At 36.0% G+C, this 25,324-nt stretch overlaps 1 protein-coding gene across 2 annotated transcripts in view; it reads right to left on the bottom strand.

The window, feature by feature from the left end:
* Positions 1 to 25,324, bottom strand: part of UCHL3 (ubiquitin C-terminal hydrolase L3) — a 59,133-nt gene that overhangs the window by 20,621 nt on the left and 13,188 nt on the right. For both annotated transcript variants that reach the window (XM_008049352.1, XM_021708185.1), the window contains exons 4-6: positions 21,579 to 21,735; positions 21,156 to 21,241; positions 19,275 to 19,322 (exon numbers count right to left, since the gene is read on the bottom strand). In XM_008049352.1, coding sequence (XP_008047543.1) covers positions 19,275 to 19,322; positions 21,156 to 21,241; positions 21,579 to 21,735 — 291 coding nt within the window. The remainder of the gene's footprint in view (positions 1 to 19,274; positions 19,323 to 21,155; positions 21,242 to 21,578; positions 21,736 to 25,324) is intronic.

Below are 25,324 nucleotides of genomic sequence, written 5' to 3'. Positions count from 1 at the left end.
CTTCAAAATATAAACATGAGTGAAATTAACCTTTCTAAAGCTGAAGACCTGAATAAACTATCCTTCTACTTAGGCTGCCATGGAAAATATCATGGCCTATTAGCTATCTTTTAGTAAACAATAACATCAATTAAAACATGTATCTCTTATTTTATGTCAGGTACTTTTTACTTTAAGCACTTTACATCTATCAAATCATTTAACCTCACAGTACCCATAGGTACAACTATCCCCATTTTATAAATGGGGAATCAGAGCACAAACAAGTTAAGTTGCCAGCAAGTGGCAGAGCTAGGATTCAAACCCAGGAAATTAGATTCTAGAGTCCAATGATTTTAATCACTATGGTGTACAGCCTAAGTAGCAAAGAAAAATGTTTTAATACTAACTTACTAAAGCAGATCCTAACAAGGAGAGGAATAATTATCATAAAGTTAGATATTTTGGAAATCATCTTTTTGAACACTATTGTACCACAAAAGCCAAACCTGGCCAACAGTTTTCCATAAAATAATCTAGGGTACAATAACTAATTTAATAGTGGCAATCCAAATGACTTTATAATTGTTACCTTCAATTAATAACACCAGTACATAAAATTAATTTCAAGGAATATGAAAAAATTACAATCTCTATAAGCACAGTGGGAAGGAATAAAAAGTATAGTGTCATAAGTCCTTGCTTAATGATAATAGATTTCACTAACCATAACCTATTCTCTTTAGGAAAATGAAGAGTTTTACTCTTTGAAGGATTTCTAAAACTCTTTCAACCCTGAAAATTCTATAATCCTACTTAGTACTTTCAATCTATGTAAACAATACATTAACATAAAACAAAGCTATCCTTTTGTTGGGGTTTTACAAAATGTTTGAACACTCCAGCTGCTCATAATAAAAACAAATCAGAAATAAGTAAATGAATCCTATACTTAGTTCTACAAAAATCAGGACAACAGTGTCTATAAGTTCTGCTCTCACAGACAGAGTCTAATCGTAAGTCTGTCACATCTGATCTGATTACATTCAAGTAATAGGAAGAGAAAAGGAGAGAATGGGAGGGAGAATGAATGAAAAGGAAAAAGAAATGGAGTAAAGGAAGAGAGGAATGGAGAGGTCACTAATGAATACTAGAGAAAAATATTTTTTCTAAGAATTTAAGCCAGAATTGTACACTGAAAAAAATACATAAGATTAGGACAAGTGAAATGAAGAGGTACTCCTGGCAAAGAATCCAGTGTGAGAAAAAACAGAAATAGAAACAAGGAGGACATGCTCAGAAGACTAGATTATCAGGTCTGTAATTTGATTTTACCCTTTCAACTTAATAAGTTAGCCTGCTACTTTTCATGAGTGCTGAGAAAAAGTCAGAGAAAAAAGACTTTATTACTCATAGCACAGCAAGGAGCACGAACATCAATATGTTTGTGTCAATTCACATAAGGGTAACAGACAGGGCCAGGACAGATGGCTACACAGGCAGTGGGCTGCATTACAGGAAGGAGCGTTGAGTTGGGGAAACCACTGTTTTATAACAAGTAGTAAGCAAATCTGCTTTTTGTCCTGGAGGCAAAGACATCCCATAATGTTGCTAACCACAAACACACCTGTGAGAAATGTGATTTCCAACTTCATATGATGGCCTTCTTCTTTTGCCATTTTTGAAGAACCTTCTGAAAAATTATTTTATTAAATCATTTCAAATTTATAAAAGTTACAAAAACAAAAATAGTACAGGGAACATCCAGATTTGCCTGTAACATTTTGTCTGTATTTGCTTTACCACCAGCATTTAACTCTTTCTCTTGGTCTACAAAATTTTTTCCCTGAATCATTTGCGGGTAAGTTATATACATTAAGACCCTTTCCTTGTAAATTCTTGAGTAATTCCTAAGACTAAGGAAATTATCTTACATTAAAACCAGTGCAGTTATCACCCTCAAAATTTATATTGATATCACACTTTTGCTTAATTTCCCACCATCTTTCAATTTTGTCAGTTAATCTAGTCATGTACATCACAGCATTTTCCCCCAGGATCTAATCTAGGAGCAGATATTTAATTTACTCATCTTGTCTTTTTTGTATCCTTTAACCTGGAACATTCCTAACCGTCTTTTGTGTGTGTGACATTTTAAATAACTAATCCCTTCCCCATCTTCTATTTTTAAGTCATGCTCTCTTTTAACCTATGTGCCTTTTATTTCCTTTTACTGCCCTACTGTGTTTGCTAAGAACTCCAGTACAATAATGAATTTCATTGATTTCTGCTCTTATCCTTATTATTTCTTCCTTCTACTTTGGATTTAATTTGCTCTTCTTTTGCTACCTTTTTTTTTTTTGAGTTGGAGTCTCACTCCATCGCCCAGACTGGAGTGCAGTGGCTGCTCCCGGCCACCGTAGCCTCGATCTTTTGGGCTCCAGCGATCCTTCCGCCTTAGCCTTCCAAGTAGCTGAAACTACAGGCACGCACTACCACACCCAGCTAATTTTTTGATTTATTGTAGAGATGAGGTCTCACCAAGTTGCCCAAGCAGGTCTCGAACCCGCGGGCTCAGGCAATCCACTCACCTCAGCCTCCCAAGGCATGGGATGACAGGCTGAGCCACCGAGCCTGGCTCTTTTGCTACCTTAAAGTAAAAATCATTGACTTGAAGTCTTTTTTCCCTTTCTACTATAAGCATGTAATGCTATAGATCTATTTCTTTCTTTCTTTTTTTTTTTTTTTTTGAGTTGGAGTCTCACTCGTTCGCCCAGACTGGAGTACAGTGGCCGCTCCCAGCCACCGCAGCCTCGACCTGCTGGGCTCCCGGCGATCCTTCCGCCTCAGCCTTCCAAGTAGCTGGAACTACAGGTGTACATCACCAGACTCAGCTAACTTTTTGATTTACTATAGAGATGAGGTCTTGCCAAGTTGCTCAGGCAGGTCTAGAACCTATAGGCTCAGGCAATCCTCTTGCCTCCACTACCCAAAGTGCTAAGATTACAGGTCGTGAGCCACTGTGCCCAGTCTAATGGCCTTCTTTGTCACTGGTAATATTCCTTGTTCCAAAGTCTGCTTCATTTCACATTAATGTAACTACTCCAGCTTTCTTTTGATTAGTGTTTGCATTGAATATCTTTTCCCAATCTTTTATTTATCTTCCTGTGTCTTTAAAAGTGACTTTCTTGTAAACAGCATATAATTTAGTCTTGCTTTTTACCAAGCTAATAATCTTTCTTTCAATTTGCATGTCTATATCTATCTACCATTACATGTTATTAATTTCATGTAATGTTTAATATGGTTGGATTAAAGTCTTCTATATTGTCAGTTATCTGTTATTTCCATCTGCTCTTTGTTTATCTTGCTTTTTAGGGATTATTTTTATGATTCTATTTTATCTGCACTATGGGCTTACTGTTTATACTTTCTAAGTTTTTCAGTAATTCCCTAGGTTTTACTATATATCTTTAGTCACAGTGTGCCTTCAAATAATATTATACCACTACATTTGTAGTGTGAGAACCTCACAGCAGTATTATACAAATTTTTCCCTCCTATCCTTTGTGCTACTGTCATATTTTATTTTTATATACACTATAAACTTAAATTACATGGCTGCTATTTTTTATTTAGGTCATCCTAATCATCTTTTAGAGAAATGTAAAATAAGAACATAATTTATTTTATATTTACCATCATTTGCTCCATTTCCCAATTCTTTGCATAGATCCAAGTCTCTGTCTGGTGTTATACTGCTTCATTATGAAGAAATTCCTTTACATTTCTTGTAGTGTAGACAAGCTGGTAATGTTTGTCTCAGTTTTTGTTTGTCTCAAAGTTTTTATTTATTTTTGAAAGTTATTTTTATTGAACTCTTATGACTTTAAAAATATCTTCCCATTGGGCTCTGGCCTGCATAATTTCTGGTAAGAAATCTGCTATCATTCTTAATGTTACTATTATTATTATAATGTTATAATTATAATGTTATATAATATAATGTTATATTATAATGTTAATATTATTATGTTATTAATGTTATTATTCTTAACATCTAACGTGCCTTTTTCATCTGGCTGCCTTAAACATTTTATATTTATTTTTGTTTTTTAGCAATTTGAATTTTATGTATTTCAGTGGGTGTGTATTTGTGTTTGTTTTTTTGAGAATCTGGGTATTAATCCTACTTGTTGTTGGGGTATTAATCCTACCTAGTATCTCTGAGATTCTTAAAGTTGTGGTTTGATGTCTTTAATATTTTTTTTTAAATAGTTGGTTATTAAACTTTAACATATCTTTTCTGTCCCAAGGCCCCATGCCCCAGCCACTCTCATCCCCACCACCTTTATCCACTCTCTTTTCCTTCTGGGATTCCACATATTATATTACTTGAAATTGCCCCACAGCTCTTGAATGCTCTGCTAGTTTTGGTTTTTCCTTTTTTCCTTTTTTTCCCTTTTTTGTGGGTAAGTCGGGGTTGTTTCTGGTGACTTATCATCAGGTTCACTGATTGTTTTCTCAACTTGGTTGATTCTACCAGTGAATCTGTTAATGGCAACCTTCATCGCTGGTACCATGTTTTGCATTACTAGCATTTGTTTCCATTTGATTCTTTCTTATAGTTTCCAACTCTGCTGATATTTTCCACCTATTGGTACATGTTTTCCACTGTTTCTACTTGGCCTTTTAACACAATTATTTTAACTTCCTTGTTTGGTAGTTCAACATTTGGATTATATCTGAGTCTAGTTCTATCACTGCTTTCTCTCTTAACACTTTATTGGTGCTTATCTTGTTTTCTTATTATCTTGTAATCTTTGGTTAAAAGTTAGAAACCTTGTATAAGAGCATAATGACTGAGATAAATATTTATGCCTGGAAATTGGCAGGCCTCATCTTCTACTAGGACTAGTGTGTGGGGATGAGCCTACCTAGTCAAGAGTTGAGCTATTTGGGTTTTATTGTTGCTATGGTTACTATCCCCAGCATAACACTTGCTTAAAATTCATCTGGCATTACCTTGGGCTTATGGTGGAAGCTGGGATGCTGGATGTTTTCTTTTTCAACGTTCTTGTTCCATCCTCAATTTTAGGATTTTGCTCAGTCTGTGCCTCAGAGAAGGTCTCTCTGCATGTTATTGATCCATTCCCACTATTTTGACACTTGTTTATTGGTGCCTGCTAGTCTAATGTTGGGTATGTGAAAGCATTGTTTATTGTTTTGGTTCAGCTTGTCATAGGTAGATCCTTTGTCCATGGATACAAAGGACAAGGTTTTCTCAGGGATCCTTTCCTCCCTGAGAGTTGGAGTCTCACTCTGTCACCCAGACTGGAGTGCAGTGGCTGCTCCCAGCCACCGCAGCCTCGACCTGCTGGGCTCCGGCGATCCTTCCGCCTCAGCCTTCCAAGTAGCTGGAACTACAGGCGTGCGCTACCACACCCAGCTAATTTTCTGATTTATTGTAGAGATGAGGTCTCACCAAGTTTCCCAGGCAAGTCTCAAACCCGCAGGCTCAGGCAATCCACTCACCTCAGCCTCCTAAGGCGCAAGATTACAGGTTGAGCCACCAAGCCCGGCTGATCATTTCTATTTTAAAAATGAAGATAAAATTTTTTCTTAAACATTATCATTATGTATTAGTGATTTTAGCCTTCTTTTTGATCATCATATATTCCAATAAAAACTTATATAACAAAGCCTGACACAGTGGGTCAAGCCTATAATCCCAGTACTTTGGGAGGCTGAGGCGAGAAGACTGCCTGAGCCCAGGGGTTCAAGACCAGCCTGGGCAGCTTGGTGAGAAATCAAAAAATTAGCTGGAGTGGTAGCATGCACCCTAGTTCCAGCTACTTGGAAGACTGAAGTGGAAGGATCACCTGAGCCCAACTGGTCAAGGCTGCAATGGCCATGAGCGTGCCACTACACTCCTGGGCAACAGAATGAGACTCCAACTCAAAAAAAAAAAAAAAACAACAGTCGAGCTCGGTGGCTTAGCCTGTGATCCCACGCCTTTGGGAGGCTGAGGTGAGTGGATTGCCTGAGCCCACGGGTTCGAGACCTGCCTGGGCAACTTGGCGAGACCTCATCTCTACAATAAATCCAAAAATCAGCTGGGCGTGGTAGTGCATGCCTGTAATTCCGGCTCCTTGGAAGGCTGAGGCGGAAGGATCGCCCGAGCCCAACTGGTCAAGGCTGCGGTGGCCGGGAGCGGCCACTGCACTCCAAAGTCTGGGCGACAGAGTGAGACTCCAATTCAAACAAAACAAAACAAAACAAAACAAAACAAAAAAACCTTATATAACAGAAGAAGAAATAAGAAAATAAAGGGTCTAAAAGTATACCCTGTTGAATGAGCTTCACACATCAAAGTTTGTATGAGCATGGGTTTGAATCTAGCCACTGCTCTACAATATTCAAAATAGGTTGGCACATCACTATACTACAACTATTTTATTTGCAAATACTTTGTAAGGCTTGTGAGCAGGCAAAGCTTTTATCCACTATCTTATGCCCCAGTGACAGCATATTAAACATCATTAATAAATACATACGTTGAAATGGTAAGCACAGTTGGGCTCGGTGGCTCAGCCTGTAATCCGGCGCTTTGGGAGGCTGAGGTGAGTGGATTGCCTGAGCCCACGGGTTCGAGACCTGCCTGGGCAACTTGGCGAGGCCTCCTCTCTACAATAAATAAAAAAATTAGCTGGGCGTGGTAGCGCACGCCTGTAGTTCCAGCTACTTGGAAGGCTGAGGTGGAAGGATTCCCCAGAGCCCAGCAGGTTGAGGCTGCGGTGGCCGGGAGCGTGCCACTGCACTCCAGTCTGGGCAGCAGAGTGAGACTCCAACTCAAAAAATAAAAATAAAAATAAATGTTAAGCATTAGAACCAATAATTCTAAATTTTTAGTCATGTTTATTTCTATCTTCTAATGCTAAATAGCACAACCTACATATATTTTCAGCTGTACAATTTGTAAAGATAACTCATAATATAGACATAATACCATACATCATATATTTTCATTTTCAAAGAAAGTATACATGGTAATTCGAAAAAGATTTCCAAGCAGTATCATTTCAAATGATAGAAGGGCTTTGAAATGAAGCATGGTATTATGAAGACTTAAAATTTCTAGACTTTCTTCTTAGAATCACAAAGACTAGGGGCATATATACCAACGTTTAACCTTTAAAATATAGCTGCAAACGCAATTGCTTAAGTAATCTAATCTAAGTTAACTCTGCTTTCAGATATGACAACTGGAGCTGAATCTTGAACTACATACATCTAATTTTTCACAGTATTTTCCATACGAATTGGAAAATATTAAATATCTACGGTTTGAGTCTTTCAGAAGAATTGTAATAAAGAGCTTACTTTCTAGAGGATCTGAATAAAGAACTTACTTCCTCAGTTTTTCAGTTCTGATGAGGAATACAAAATCACAAACAATTATTTTATTAAAACTATTAATAACATCAGTGTTTGCCAGGACACTAACAGTGAACCCATGTTCCCTCTGCTGACTGTATGCGTACTGCAACAGTACAGTGTGACTTTATATACCACTTTCCATGTAATATAAACCTATCTCTTCATTATATTTCAAAAAACCTAGAATAAGCTTTTCAGAAAGCTCAATCATTTTTAAAAGCAGATCAAAAGCAGGTATTTCTCTTCAGAAGAATGCTAAGAAATTTGGTAACTGTTGCATGAAAGAAGTAGGCAAAGGCATTTATTTTGAGAGATTTTTAACATTCTGATTCTGACTGAAATCCTCCCAGTTTAAATCGTAATCTCTCTCTCTCTATCTCTCTCTCTCTCTCTCTCTCTCTCTCTCTCTCTCTCTCTCTCTCACAGAAAGAGTAAGCTACCTGGAAACAAACCATAAACATTACAGGGTTTTTGTTTTGTTCTTTTTGTTTGTTTGCTTGCTTTTTTACATATTCAGAAGCACGAGGACTTGCTCAAAGTCACATAACTATTGCCTGTGAAAGCCAGAGGCAGACCCATGACCCTGGGCTCCAATTTCAGTGTTTTCCATTATACGCAGAGCTACCGACCCACTGTCAACTAATATGACTGATTCATAGAGACACATCTATTACTATTTCTATCTGTATTCTCTAAAACAATTCAAATCTAATCTTCTAGTTGTCAAACTTACAACTAATCAGAAAAAAACAACCACTCAGATCCTAAAAGGTCAAATTACTTTTCCTTCACAGTTAACATGCAAGTACTTTTTTATACAAAAACATAAAAAACTTACTCATTAAACTGTTTAATAATTACAAAAATATTAGAAGTGTTGTGAAGGTAAAAAAGAAATGACCCAGATTTTTTAAAAATGGGGGGTAGGGAAGGGTCTGCCTAAAAGTACTTCTCTATTAAGAAATCAAGTGTTTGGTATGTAAGCACAAGTGCTTAAATCTAAATTATTCTGAAATACTAAAATAAAGTATGTAAATTTTGGTTTATACCCAAAAGCATTGTTTAAACTGACATACTGTTATTAAGAAAAATTATTATAACCATGCAATTTCCTGAACATGTAGGAATCACCAGTTAGTAGGTACTTAAAATAATTACTGTTTTTTAAAATATATGTAACATGAATACCAACGACTATGGCTGGTTTATGGGTAAGACTTCATGTTTAACAAAGAAAAAATTTACTACACTGACTACGAAGTGATTTAGCTGTTAGGACAACAAAAAACAAAGTATTCAGCACAACTCTTAATGATCACTTGTAGTTTATTACATACCAGCATTACATTATTAGCTGCTTTCAGGGTAGAATTAAATTAAAAAATCTAATTTTCTTTCTTTTGTTTTAGCTACTTAATTTATAAATTCGTGGTAAGACTCTTCTGGATCGAGGGCCTACAACATTTTTGGATTTCTAGTAGGGAACAATATGCACTGCCTTCACAATACCTTCACAGGGTAGAAATGGGAATAAAAAACAAATTCCATGATTTGAAAAAAAGAATCTTGGTTACTCATAACATGATTATTAGAATCACAATTCATTTTACTGACTTTTTAATAAAATATACACTTGATCATGACAATTAAATTTAATAGTTATTTTCTGAATGTGGCATGTCCTTTTAGACTTCAGAAACACCACTGAGGCTGAGCACGGTGGTTCACGCCTATAACCCCAGCACTTTGGGAAGCCGAGGGGAGAGGATTGCCTGAGCTCACGGGTTAGAGACCAACCTGGACAACTTGACGAGATCTCATCTCTACAATAAATAAAAAAATTAGCCACGTGTGGTGGTGCATGCCTGTAGTTCCAGCTACTTGGAAGGTTCAGGTGGAAGGATCGCCATGAACATGCCACTGCACTCCAGCCTGGGAGACCAGTGTGACTCCAAAAAAAAAAAAAAAAAAAAAACACCACTGACTCTAGCCAGGCAAAGTGGTGCACACCTGTAATTCCAGCTAATCAGAAGGTTAAGGTGAGAGGACTGTTTGGCCTATGAGTTCAAGACCAGCTTGGGAGACATAGTGAGATCCCCTATGCTCAAAAAAAAAAAAAAAAAAGGCCAGGTATGGTCGCTCAGGCCTGTAATCGCAGTAATTTAGGAGGCGATGTGAGCGAATTGCTTGAGTCCAGGAGTTTGAGACTATCCTGAGCACATTAGTGAGACACTGTCTTTCAAAAAAAATTTTAAAATTACCTGGGCACGGTGGCACATGCCTATAGTTCCAGCTACTTGGGGGCCTGAGGCAAGAGGATTGTCTGAGCCTAGGAGATAAAGGCTGCAGTGAGCTGTGGCCATGCCACTGCATTCCAACCTGGGTGACAGAGAGAGCACCCAACTAAGAGAAAGAAACACGAGGCTGGGTGCAGTGGCTCCAGCCTATAATCCCAACACTTTGGGAGATCCAAGCGAGAGGATTGCCTCAGCCCAGAGGTTCAAGACCAGCCTAGGCAACTTGGTGAGACCTTGTCTCTACTGTATATTAAAAAAATTAGCCAGGCATGGTAGCACGTGCCTGTAGTTCCAGCTACTTGGAAGACTGAGGCAGAAGGATCACCTGAGCTCTGCAGGTCGATGCTAGGGTGGCCATGAGCGAGCCACTGCACTCCAGCCTGGGCGACAGAATGAGACCCTGACTCAAAAAAAAAAAAGAAAAAAGAAAAGAAAAGAAAGAGACACGAGTCTTGAATATGGCACATAGAAAAGAAAATAACTGGGAATGTCTCCAGGGCTGCCAAATGCTATAAAAAGATTATAAATGTGTGTGTACACGCATGAGAACACGTATATACATATATAACATTAAGAGTGCAAAATCAAAATTATAATGGATTTCTGTACATATTTGAGTCAATTTCAGTACAATTTATTGGACTATAGAAATTTAAAGTTCAAATTTAAAATAGGAAAGAAAAACCAGATCCATGCAAAAGATGCAAACTTTCCTACAGGGCATCCATGTTCACTTGGCAAAGAAGTCAAAGTTAAATATGGGCTAGATATCAAAATACATAAAATACCACTACATAGTCCATGGAAAATATGAATAATGGCAAGTTTCTTCATTTTGCTCACCTAATAAATCAAGATGACCACAGACTTCAAGATTTAAATTCTTAAAAGACTTTTTTTCCCTTACTGGTTTAACAATTATGTTTTCTCACTTCAGTTTAGAATTTTCCATGTTAGAAATTTCTATTAATAGAATGATCCATATCTCTACATATTATGTTAAATTCAAGATTCCTATTGCTAAGCTGCTTAAACTAATTCCCAGAAGTTCCTTTCTTTATAATATAAGAGTAGCCCTCAGTAAAGTTCTCATTTGTTACAATAAAAAATATATTAAATCCTAACATAACTCTCTGTTCTGGAAAGTTGTGATTTAAAACAAAACAAACAGAAAAACCTCACAGTCACCAAACACTACCTCAATACTATTTTTACTTCTGAAGACATTTTTAGACAGATGAGTTACATCTAGTCAGACCTGAAAGAGCAAACAGATGAGTTTGGTCTAAGAATTTTTCTTTAGAATAAGTCAAGTTTAATATCTCCATTTCTAAAACTCTGAGATTGAAAGAAGAAGGAGTGGGAGAAGGAGAGGGATAGAGAAGAAAAGAGTGTGGGAGAAGGGGAAGGGGAAGAGGAAAGCGTCTATCTAGGGAATGATATGCCAAAGAATCAAAAACAAAAAGAGTGACAGAAGCAAGTTAGAAATTCCCAGAGCATTTTTCAGTTTTAAGAATAAAGTTTATTTCATGATTTAAATTAATTTTATAAACTTTTACTAAACATCTTTGAAGTATCAATATAGCAAGTAAACATTATTTCCCTCTTTCAAACAAGCAAAAATTTAGAAATAGAATTCAGAACTGGCAAGGGCTATTTTTGAAGCTGTTGTTAATGCTGAAGTAAAAAAATATCTGAAGACACAAATTATGTCTTATTCATCTGTGTATATACAATTCCTAACACAGTGTCTAGTATAGTAGGTATGCAAACAGGTTATTGATTGATCAAATAAAGGACAATTTCACATCATTACAAGAACTGTAAAAATGTTCATCCCTTTTACTCAGCAATTTCACCTATAAGAACTATCATAAATAAAGAACCTGATGAATATTTGGATAAACAAGGATATTCAATGAAGTTGTATTTTAACTTGAAAAACTGAAAATACTCTAGACATGAAAAGTTAAGGAAGTGGAAAGGAAATTATGATTCACTCACCTGACAACATACAGTTACAAAGAATTATTTATGAAGACATGTGAATAAAACAATAAAATGCTCGTGGTAATATGTTAAGAAAGATATCTTACAAAATTACTTGATCTCAACTGGTTTAAAAATGCACTAAAAGTAAAATTGGAAGTAAATATACATACATGTTAAACATGTTTTTTGCCATATTTTTCACACTGGCATGCTTATTTTAAAACATAAATAAAGCAATAGTGCTTCCTATTATTACTTCTATTTTTCATTATTACTATTAACTTACATGGAGGGTTCTAAAAAGTACAATAAACTTACTCTTTTTGTAAAAAGTTAAACATTATCAGGAGATCTCTATTCATAACTGGGATAGCTCCTAGATTAATACAAACAAATCACAAATTTTAGAAATTACTTTTTAGTCAAGTGTCAATGAAGTAATAATAGTAGGGTCTAAAGGCAAATAAAAATACTCTTTTGGATTTTTCTCGACTTCACATTAACTTGCAGACTATTTCCATTATTGCATCACTGATATTTGTGCACAATTTAAAAAACACATTATTAAAATCTTCTGTGACTAGAAAAACCTTAAAATGAGATTTTTTTAATCTGCTAGATACTTTAGTGGAAGCCCAGAACAAATCACCTTTGAACTCCCTGCCAACTTATAATTCAACAGGCATTCTGAAAGGACTTGGTTGGAATGAATATACAATCATCCCTAGATGGGCAACTGGTTTTAGGACCCCCTGCAGATACCAAAATCCATGGATGCTCATGTCTCTTGTGTAAAATGATATATTTGCATATAACCTACGCATACTCTCCTATCATCTCTAGATTACTTATAATACTTAATACAATGCAAATGCTATGTAAATAATTATTATATTGTATTGCTTAAGGAATAATGACAGGGGAGAAATGTCTGTACCTGTACAGTACAGACACAACCATCTTTTTTTCAAATATTTTTGATATGCGGTTAGTTGAATCCACAGGGAACCCATGGACACAGAGGGCCAACTGTACGCATTCATTCGTAAATTTCTTAACTGAGTTTACCTTTATATATCTCATTAATTTTTCTAACATAGCACTTCAAAATCAAATCATGAAATCACTACAGAAAGATGAAATTCAGGAGTAACCGAAAAACTATCAATTTACTATTTCTCAATCTGTTGCCATTTCCTATTCCAAGCTTTAGACTAATACAAAGCACTGGTCCAACAAAATAGTTACAAAATCAGCTATCAAAAATTTTTTTTTTTTTTTTAGTTGGAGTCTCACTCTGTTGCCCAGGCTGTAGTGCAGTGGCACACTCACAGCCACTGCAGCCTCGACCTGCTGGACTCAGGCGATCCTTCAGCCTCAGCCTTCCAAGTAGCTAGAACTAAGAAGCGTGCTACCATGCCAGGCTTATTTTTTGATTTATTGTAGAGATGAGGTATCGCCAAGTTGCCCAGGCTGGTCTCAAACCCCTGAGCTTAGTCAATCCTCTCACTTCGGCCTTCCAAAATGCTAGGATAACAGGTTTGAACCACAGTGCCTGGCCAGCTAAAAAAATTTTATTAAAAAGTGTTTGTTTGAAGGATGAAGAGGACAGGGGGGTGGAGAGGACAGAGGGACTGAAATTGGACTTTGCAGCCAGACCACCCAAGCTCAAATTCTGGCTCTATCTCTTAGAAGGTTTATGGCTTTGTGGCAAATAGCTACACCTTTCTGTGCCTCATCTGTAAAAGGGAGATAATGGTAATACCTTGTAGGGCTGCTATAAGAATTAAATAACACATAATATCAAACTTCTGTAGCCATTATTAAAGAGATATAAATCCAATAACACTATTTTATCCTCACCAGCACAAAATGGTGGCTGTAGCAAGTAGAAAATTAAAGGGGAAAAAAAATAACTCTCTCTGACACTAATAATTTAATTTCTTCATTATTTCCTCATACCACATTGCTGTTTATCTTTTTGATCTTAAGTGAACAATGAAAGCATTACTTTTCAGTATAAGTTAATGAAGCATAAGTGAGGTGGGGCTACTACCCAAATTTTTGGATTAGCCTATGTAAACTAGACAATCATGGTAGGGTAGGGAAAAACATGTAAGTAAACAATTACTCTATAGCAGTACACTACAGCCAATCTTCTGAAAAAACTACCATTATTCTGGTGGCCCAAACTTACTGATTTCTCATCTAGTCTACAAATCTCAGCACATAGTAAGGTTCCTGCCTCCTCCATTCCTGAAAATGTTCTGACAGAAAGTACCAGTGATGTCAGCGATGACTGCAATTGTTATTACATGGTATTATTACTGGTCCCTCACCCTCTACCCACTCCCTAATACCTGCATTCCCCCAAGATTTATTGTTGGTTCACCACTATCCTCCCTCTACAGAATGTTCAAGGTTCTAACTACTACCCAATACAAAAGACTTCAGATATTCCACCTCAGCTTTAGATTCCTACACAGATGACCCAAACAACTCACCTTAAATATAATAAGCTGGAAATCAGACATACCATCTGTGGGGGCTCACCTTCCATAAAATTCATGCCCCCCTTGATATGGCTTTACTCTATTACTTCGGCCCTCACCTCCTGCTATTCAGACAGATTTTTCTGAATGCCTAGCAAAATAAAATTACCACCTAATATTTACTGAATGTCCATTAAATGCCAGTCAATATTCTAAGCAGTTATATGATTGACTCATGAATTCATAGCAATCCCATAAGGTAGATGCTGTCATCTCCATTTTACACTGAGGAAAGTGTCCTATCTAAGGTAATAAGCACTAGAGTCAGCATATAAACCTATATCCCATGCTCTTACTTTTATATTAAGTAATTTTTTTTTTTTTTTGAGTCCGAGTTTCACTCCATTGCCCAGGCTGGAGTGCAGTGGCACACTCACAGTCACCACAGCCTCGACCTGCTAGGCTCAGGTGATCCTTCCACCTCAGCCTTCCAAGTAGCTGGAACTACAGGTATGTACCACTACATCCCGCTGATTTTTTAATTTATTATAGAGATGAGGTCTCGTCAAGTTGCCCGGGATGGTCTTGAACCCCTGGGTTCAGGCAATCCTCTCACTTCCTCTTCCCGAAGTGCTGGGATTACAGGCAAGAGCCACCATACTCAGTCTAAGTGATTTCTTATAAATGCCCATATATTTCCAGCATTTTCCTGAGGATTCAAAGTAAACACGACAAACAAGGCCTATGCCCTCATGGGATTTACATTCTAATAAGTCAACAGAATAAACAAATAAACAAAAGGAAGTAAAACTTACTATAGATTATTAAAAGTGCCAGGAAGAAAATAAACAGGATTTTATGACAGAAAATAAGACAAGAGGACCTACTTAACAATCATGAAAGAAGGCTTCTCTGAAAAACTACCTCTAAGGTAAGACCTGAAAGAGAAGGCACCAACTCTGAAAAGGGGAGGGGTATACCCAGAAGGGTACTGAGTTGTTAGAAAGTGCAAAGATGGTGTTATGGACTGAACTGTATCCTCCCAAAATTCCTATGTTGAAGCCCTAATATCCCATGTAGCTGTATTTGGAGACAGGGATCTTAAGGAGGTAATAAGTTAAATGAGGCCATAAGGATGGTGGCGCTAATTCATGAGGACTGAAGTCTTTATAAGAAAAGAAACCAGATAGGTATCAGTCTGTCTGTCTGTGTGTGTCTGTGTGTGTGTGTGTGTGTGTGTGTGTGTGTGTGTGTGTGTGTGTGTATGTGTGTGTATGTGTGTGTGTATGTCTCTCTCTCTCTCTCCATGGGCACACAGAGGAAAGGCCATGTTAGGATACAGCAAGAAGTCAGTTGTCTACAAGTCAGGAGGAAACATCTCACTAGAAACCACCCTGCTGACACTTTGATCTTGGACTTCTAGGCTCCAGAACTGTGATAAAACACATTTCTGTTCTTTAAGTCACCCACTAATATTTTGTTATGATGGCCTAAGCAGACTAATATAGACAGAAAAATTCTAGGTACTTTATAGGAACTGACAAAAATCAGTAGACTGGAATCCAGGGGCAATGGAGATAATAATACATCAAAGACTCTTAAGACTCTGGATGAACCCGAAATGAGATGACCAGAAAAACAGACCCTGGTGCAAGGGTTTTAAGTTGACTGGCAACTAGATTTGGAAACATGTAGTGTAGGTTTTTTGTTCTTTCAGTGACTCAGGACTACAATATTCCACTCTGGAATGCACAAAACAGTACCACACAACAAAGAATTGAATGCTTTCCAAAATGTTAGCATTCTCCTGTTCAGGAACAATGGCTAATAGATATGTTTCATTTCCTCAAGGAACTAAGAAAATTAAGATTTGGCCATTTTCTGTAGTTCTTACTACACCAAAACAGCTCTAATTCCGGTGATGTACTATATATGAGTTGTGCCTATATGCAAGGAATGGTGTTGGATAATTTGGACCATGCAAAAACAAGTTAGACTCCAAACCCAGGCCTAAGAGGCACAGTAAGGGAGCTAGGATGCCATACTGCATCACACTTAGCCACCATTAGTTATAAAACATATCATTTTACGTATCACTAAAGAAGGGACTAACACCAAGTAAACTATGAAATCAATTTTAAGATATATCCTAAATTCAGTTTTTAAAATGTGAAAAAGTACACATCTTAAAAAAATAAAAAAGAATATGAAAATAGTTGGCGTAGTCATATAAAAAAGTTCATAGAAAGGATGAAATATATCCAGGTCTGGTATCATGGACTATTTCATGTTGAAATTCATATTTAAGCTGAGTCTTGGAAAATGGGTACAAGTAAGAAATGCAGAGATGGAGGGAAGGATCGTTTCAAAAACAGGGTACTGCTAGAACAGCAATAATGAAACAGGGATGGCCAGAAAGAAATATCTAAAGAGAAATACTGTCAAAAAGCTAGAAAGAGCCGGGCTTGGTGGCTCAGCCTGTAATCCCACGCTTCGGGAGGCTGAGGTGAGTGCATTGCCTGAGCCCGTGGGTTCAAGACCCACCTGGGCAACTTGGCGAGACCTCATCTCTACAACAAATCAAAAATTAGCCGGGCGTGGTAACACGTGCCTATAGTTCCAGCTACCTGGAAGGCTGAGGCGGAAGGATCGCCGGAGCCCAGCAGGTCGACAGAGTAAGACTCCAACGCAGAAAAAAAAAAAAGTTAGAAAGGAAAACGGTTAGGAAGAAATGTCTCACTAGAAACAACTAATGACACCTTGATCTTGGACTTCTAGTCTGAAGATCCCATTTTAGCATTTATGTATGATAAACACTAAAAATAGGGTTTGCTCTAGTAGTGATTCTAAATTAAGGGAAATGAAAAAGGAGCAGAAAAGATTAATTCTTGTGGGAGAATACAGTAGTCTAAAAAGGCCCTCCAGAAAATCCTAACTGCTACCTCCTGTCCGCCTTGAGAATACACTGTTCTATGCATTAAGAAGCTTCTAGAAAAATTTGAGTACTCAACTGATTCAGAGTTGTGTAAAATGAAGTAAGTTTAGAATACTAAGAATCTGCATAAGAATGATCTTCCATTCAAGAAGTCAAGCAAATTTGTATTAGATTAGTTACAGTAGGAAAAATAAATGGTGAAGCTATTATAAGAAACAGGTAAAATAATGGATGAAACGCCAAAAAAGGGCAAGAGGAAGTATCACAAAAATAAATATTTTTTGAAGCAAATAGGTATTAAAACATTCAACTGCTTTATAACAAGTAATTGTTTTTGTATCTTACAATAAACTTATGCTGATCCTCATCAGCACTAATTTTAACACTACATATTTGCAAATAAAATAGCAATGCATAGTGAAGATTAAGAATATGCAGCCTGAGCCGGGCTCAGTGGCTCAGCCTGTAATCCCGCGCCTTTGGGAGGTTGAGGTGACTGGATTGCCTGAGCCCATGAGTTCAAGAGCCGCCTGGGCAGCGAGACCTCATCTCTACAGTAAATCAAAAAATCAGCCAGGCGTGGCAGCGCATGCCTGTAATTCTGGTTACTCGGAAGGCTGAGGCGGAAGGATCGCTGGAGCCCAGCAGGTCGAGGCTGCGGTGGCCAGGAGCGGCTACTGCACTCCAGTCTGGGCGACAGAGTAAGACTCCAACTCAAAAAAAAAAAAAGAAAAAGAAAATGCAGCCTGTAATCCCAGCACTTTGGGAGGCCGAGGTGAGGGGACTGCCTGAACCCATGGGTTCGAGAACAGGCTGGGCAATTTAGAGAGATCTCATCTCTACAATAAATTAAAAAAAAAAATAGCTGAGCATGGTAGCACGCGCCTGTATTTCCAGCTACTTGGAAGGCTGAGGCGGAAGGATAGCCTGAACCCATCAGGTCGACGCTGGGGTAGTTGTAAGCGTGCCACTGCACTCCAGCCTGAGCGATGGAGTGATACTCCAACTCAAAAAAAAAAAAAAAAAAAAGAGTATGCTTAGGATCATATAAAGCAATTAAAAACACAGAGCATTTTATTAATTTCTAAACTAGCGTTAAAGACAGACATGCCACTGTGTGTGTATGTGTTAAACTTAGTCAAAAACAGTAGACCACACCTTCTATAGGGGCACCTAGAGCAACCAGGAAGGTATAATAAAATTTCAGGGAGGATTGTTTCAATTCCTAAATGGTTTCAGTATAAACATTCACAATTATCCAGTTCAATCTAAGAATAACTGCAGTTATGTCACAGCATCAAATTGCTCCTTAAAAACATCGTTTAAGACAGTGTGAATATTTGAAATAAATATTTTTCAACCCAGTGCTTTTTCAAGTACTTTTATAGTATAAAGGTAACGACATCCTGTACATAAAAAAATGTGGTTCCAAGTAACATATGGAATAAGAAAGAAGAAAATCTATAGTTTTCTGTTATTATAGTAACATTTAAATGTGCTATAAACACACCAAGCAGTTTTAATTTAATTCTATTCACTTTGACTTCTGACAAAACTTAACCTTTATAAAGGTAGAGTGAAAGGCTGGAAGAAAAGGAGACAGGAAAGAAAAAATGGGACAATAAAAGAAACCAATAAATGAAAAAAAAAGAAGCAGAAGGAAAGGAGAAGTCACCCTGCCGAACTAGTTAACAGAGTAAAGATAGTAAAGAATATTACATTACTCCCGAAAAAATTTATTAAGCAAAGAGAATGAGGTGGTTTTCTACTGGATGCTGGGCATGATAAAAGACTCTTAAAAATCACACAGGCTATCTAACTGTACAATAGTGCAGGTATTTTTCTCAAAATACTTGCAAGTCACAGGAATGTAATGGGGAGACATAGACCAACTGTTAACCACACAAAAACCACACAATCTGCATCTAAATGATTAGACAAACTCAGATGGCAGATAGTAGCACACCAACAGCCTATCAAAACATGCTCTTGTGCTACTTTATGATGGCTTTTGCTTAAGCAAATTCTTTCAAAGGAAAAAAAAAGGCCAAATGATTTTCTAAAACTACATGTCCTATAATAACACTATGGTTAAATTTATATATACCAAGAAAAATTGTGAAAAAAGATGTGAAATACCTCAGTTTGACCTTCATGGGCACTGGTCTCATGAGTAACTCGAATGGCCTGTAATAAGAATACAAGGAATTTATACTTTAAAAAATGACTATTTTCAACTTTTTAAATGAAAGCAGCAAAAAGTTAAATTTTAACATCTAAAGTCTTATAAAGAAACAACAAATTGGAGAAATCTAGGAACAGCTTAACACTGGGTATTTAAGAATGATATCCGGGTAATCAAATGAATTGCTGTACTACCTAACCCACAAATTTCTGAAGACTTAGGAAAACGAATATCTGATTATTTGTAATTTCTGGGTGTAAGTAGAGGGCACTTAACTTATTTAGAACTAACATTTAACACTTTATTCAACTGAGACTAAAACAAAGTCAGCATCTCACAGACAGAGACTGAAGAAGCTTATCTCATTTGTTTCTCCAGGTTCCATGCTCCTCTGTAGCTCTGGCTGTATTTATGCTTAATCATGCAGTTTCAGTCGGCAATTTAGAAATGTGGAGCAAAAAGCATGCATTTATTAGAAGCTAGAGAATTTAGTTTCCTGAACTAAAAAATAAAATGCTCTTATAATACCCACTATTTGCAAAGATGCAGAAAAATGGGCACAATAGTAAATTATAGATGAAAGTAAAATCTTTATGAATAGCAGTTTAGCGATTAAGTACCCAAGCCTTAAAAACATGCAAACTCTTTGATCCAACAATTTCTCTTCTAGGAGTTTATATATTCACATATACTCATACATAATTATACATAATTAAAGATATTTGCAAATAATTAGCTACAATGATGTACCTTGTAGTATTTTTTAATAGTGAAAAAGAGAAAAAATGATTAAATTCTTAACTGCAATTTATCAGTTAAATAAAATACTATATAATACAAAGCTATGCAGCCATTAAATAATATCAAATATATACTTACTGGTATGTAATACGTTTGTGATAAGTTAAGTGAAAAAAGCAAGTTATAAAACAATATTACAGTGTGATCAAATTTGTTTTAAAAATTGTGTATATACTTGTCTACTCCCTATAAAAGCATTAATGTTTAGCTACCTCTCACTGTAAGATTACTGGTGACTTTCATGCTGTTAGTTTATTTTTATGTATAATAAAGATGTTTTATTATAGCTCCAGTTTGGGTTTTCTTTTTTTTAAGAAAAAACAATTTAAAATACTCAAAGTATATTAGAATGCTAAACAACATGGTCAAATCAATTAAGTTATTGGGCATAAACTCTACACAAGACATTTTTCTAGCCAAATAATTTGCAGATTATATTGTTTCTAATTTCAAAGAATTTACTATCTATTTAATAATGGTATTAAAAGGTAACATGACTTGAAAATAAAAATTGATTCCAAAAGTCACACATTCTAAAAATTGCTTTAAAACAGTCCGAAGGATTGCTACAATCATTACCACCTGCATTAAATATAATCTATTTTATATATAACATCTAGTTTATATGGCCTGGTTATTAAACTGGTAAAATAGCTAGAGAATGGCCTAATGCCTACATTTGCTTTTTTCTTTTGTCTTCAGCCTTGTTTCAAATTCCCAGTAAAAGATGTAGGGCATATATTTATTATGGAGAGGAAAAGGTAAAGAATAGTCAATCATGAGATATTATATTAATTAATCAAACTGCTTTTATCTGTTCAGTTAGTTATGGACTGAGAAAAGAAGCAGCAATTTGTCAACATTTATGGATATTTCAGATAAAGTTATCTGAAAAGTACAGAAGGCCTTAATGGATACAATAAAATCCATAACTGCTCAAAACTATGGTTTCAAGACAAACCCCTCCCCACAGAATTTGCAATCCCACAAAACTTTGCCCACATATAAGATCAAGATAAAAAGAAGGTACCGACGTCATAGTTCTCCAAGTATTTGGCTCTTTCTTCAGGGCTCATTGACACAGACTCCTCCAGGAATTTTTTCAAGGTTGATCCAGATTCTAACAATATCAAAGAAGATAAAATTAAAAAGGCTTGATAGCAAAGAAACCGATACTATTTTTCAAGTAAAACCCATTCACTGGTAAGTAGAAATATAAGAATCTTCGTATAAATGACAGGCCTTAAGTTATTTGTTCATTTGTTGAACCTCTATCAACAAAATAGAAGTATGGGAAGGACTAACATTTATTCTAATAGTATATACATTCCCACTATAAAAAAAAGGAGGCAGGCTTTGTTTTACAATTTGAAAGGAAGAATTAGAGCACCACCTACTGTTCAATGAAATTAACTTACATCTTAAGGAGGAAAAACAGCAGTAATGAAATTATTTACCAAAGTGCATCTTGTCTTTATTGTTTGCAATAGCATGAATCAGTCCAATTGTTCCACAGGCATTGCTGATTGTTTGCTTCATGAAATACACTGATGATGTAACATCTTGCCCCTGAGATTTTATTTTTTCCTCCTCTTCTGTTCTGAATATTTCATACTATTAAAAAAAAAAAAAGTCAATTGTCTACATGTGGACATCTACATTAAAAAGGACTCCATTTGTAAAAGAAAAAATGCAAATAATTAAAATTATTTTTTAAAAAGGTTTAAAATAAAATAATTCATTTGTCACCTACCAGACTGACAAAAGATTGAAAAATTAGTAGTAGTAGCTAGTGATAGTAAGGATATAGTAAAAAGGCATTATTAAAAGTATACATTTGTACAACCATGCTACAAAGCATATAGTAATATGTATTAACATTTTAAATGCTCATATCCTCCAACAAACAATTTCCTTTATAGAAGTTTAGTGTAAGACATAATCTTAAAAATGTACAATGATATATACAGTTCAAAGAACATAAAACTGAAAAAATTCTAAATATCCATCAATGGAGATTTAGTTAACACACATTATGGCACATCATAATAGAATACTATAAAGCATTTTAAAAAGAATAAAGCAGATTTACATATTCTGACTTAGAACTCTGTCCATGACTAAGAGTGATTATAGGCAGCACATATTAATGTGATTCCCATTTGTATTTCTAAAATATTTATATATATAGAAACATCTGAAAGGATATGCAAAAACATAACTGGCTATCTTTGGGCTAAGAGATTACTGGAGGACTTCCACTTTCTAATTTCTTCAACTTTCTGGGTTCAACGATCCTTCCATCGTTTCTATTTTACATTTCTATATTTATCGTTAGCAAAAATATTTTTCCTTTTAAAAAAATCATACCATATTAATAAAAATGTATACTATATAATCCTATGTTATTCATAAGTAACATTAGCCATTATCTATAATAACTGGTTATAAAAACAATAGGGTAGAAAAATAAGTGCCTGGGCCTACATCCTGGCTTAGCCACTGTGAGCTGTGTGACTTCAGCAAACTAAAGTCTTTGTATTTGTTTTCTAATTGTAAAAAAAAAAAAAAAGGTTAAAAATAACAAATAGGTTAGGATGGGTGGTGGCTCATGTCTGTAATCTCAGCACTTTGGGAGACCAAGGCAGGAGGACTGCTTGAAACCAGGAGTTTGAGACCAACCTGGGTAAAATAGCGAGACCCTGTCTCTATAAAAAATTTAAAAATTAGCCAGACACTGTAGTGCACACCTGAAGTCCCAACTACTCAGAAGGCTGAGATGGAAGGATCATTTGACATAGATCTCTTCAACAGGAGGTTGAGGCTGCAGTGAGCCGTAATTTTGCCACTGCACACCAGCCTGGGTGACAGAGTAAGACCCTAATTCAAAAAAATAAAAAAGAAATAACAAAAGAGGTTAAAAAATGGGAGAAGAGGAAGTAGAAAGATGATTTTACTGTTTAGTGCTTTTCTATAATTTTCAGCTTTCAATAGAGTGCAGTCAGCAAATTACAGACCATGGGGCAAATCCGCCCACTGCCTGTTTTCACAAGTAAAATTTCATTTATTTATTGTGTACAACTATTTTCAAGGCAAAGTTGACCAGTTGCAGTAGAGACTTTAAGATATCCAAACCTGAGAATGCTTCCCAGCTAACCCTTTACAGAAAAATTTTGCTGATCCTTGAAATAAAGGAAACAAATGATGTCTAGAGAAAACCCAGAATTAAGAAACTGCTTCTTACAACAAATAGATTATGCTTAAAATATGAATTTTATGACTGTGATTCTAAATTAACCTTTAAGCAATATTTTCAGAATAAACCAATATTAACTTATTCATATAAAGTGCAATTGATAAAAACTGAAAAACTTTCAGTATATTAAAGTTTTACACTAAAAAGTTATGGTTCTATAATTTAATTGATTGTAAATATTCATGCTCCTGTTAAAAAAGCAAAAAAGATTTGATAACCTCTTAAGATTTAATGTTTAGAAAAAAATCCTAAAATGATACAAAATATAGGAAAAAAGGAAAATTATGGCAGACCAAAGAGAAAGCACAAGATCAAGAGACATAAATATCAGAGAGAAATAAATTTATCACCTCTTTATCTATTACTCACTGGTTGATGTGCACTCTTATAAAGGACACATTCAAAATGCTATCACTGATGGCTATTATCAAAAGGACAAGAGATAACAAATGTCGGCAAGGGTGTGGGAAAAAGGGAACCCTAGTACACTGTTGGTGGAAATGTAGATTGCTGCAGGCATTATGAAAATTAGTATGGAGATTCCTAAAGAAATGCAAAATATAACTACCATATGATCCAGCAATGCCTCTTCTGGTATTATACCCGAAGGAGATAAAATCACCACCTCCTAAAGACATGTGCACTCCCCTGTTCACTGCAGCATTAGTAGCCATAGCCAAGATATGGAAGCAACCTAAATGTAAACTAATGGGACAGGGGGAGAAAATGAGGAGATGTAGGTCAAAGGACACAAAATAGCAGGTATGTAGGTAAACAAGTCTAGGGTTCTTACGTATATGAAAACTGAAATTAATAAAATTATATTGTATTAGGGATTTTTGTTAAATAGGTAGATTTTAGCCGTTCTTGTCACAAAAAAGTAACTATGTGAGATGACAGATACATTAATCTGCTTTACCTCTATAAGCATGTACATGTACATGAATTTTACATGTATATGAATCCCGTAACATAATGTTGTAAACTTCAAACATACACAATGAAATTATTTTTTTTAAAAACTATCATCATTGACATTTAAAGGGTAATAAGGTATCCATGACAGTTCCTTTGCTATTAGTATGATTAAGTCATTTACAACTACACATTCAATTTCTAAATGAGAATTTAGAAGATCCAACTAATTTGTATCTCCTAAAACATGCACTAGATGTCGTGAATAACTTTTAATATGTCACTTAGGAGCTAAAATAGGGATCTACAAAACTGTAAGCGGCATCAAAAAGTAGTACATGCCAGCCTGTAATCGCAGCACTTGGGGAGGCCAAGGTGAGTGGACTGTCTGAGTCCACAGGTTCGAGACCAGCCCGAGCAACTTGGTGAGTCCTTGTCTCTACAATAAATAAAAAATTAGCTGGGCATGGTAGCGTGCACCTATAGTTCTGGCTGCTTGGAAGGATGAGGCAGAGGGATCACTGGAGCCCAGCAGGTCAACACTGGAGTGGCCATGAATGTGCCATGGCACTCCAGCCTGGGCAACAGAGTGAGACTCTAATTCAAAAAAAAAAAAAAAGTAGTACATGCTACTTATATTCTCTACCTATATAAGTATTTACACTTAGTTATATACTTACATAAATTCTCTACTCATATAAACATAAATACTTTAGAATTATGTTCTTCCTAACAAGAATTTTTTTGTTCTGATAATCTACTAAACAAAGAAGTCCTATCGATAAAGATAATATGTGTTTTAAATACTGATGCCTCATGAAATGAAAAAGATCAAATCTAATTTATTCTTTTTTTTTTTAAGTTGGAGGTTCACTCTGTCACCTAGGCTCACATGCAGCGGCATGATCACAGCAACTGCAGCCTCGACCTGCTGCGCTCAGGCGATCCTTCTGCCTCAGACTTCCAAGTAGTTGGAACTACAGGTGCGTGCCACCACACCCAGCTAATTTTTTGATTTATTATAAAGATGAG

Source organism: Carlito syrichta, unplaced genomic scaffold (genome assembly GCF_000164805.1).
Source record: "Carlito syrichta isolate Samal-C Ts95f unplaced genomic scaffold, Tarsius_syrichta-2.0.1 Scaffold132658, whole genome shotgun sequence".
NCBI lineage: Eukaryota > Metazoa > Chordata > Mammalia > Primates > Tarsiidae > Carlito > Carlito syrichta.
This window is presented reverse-complemented; position numbering and strand designations above follow the sequence as displayed.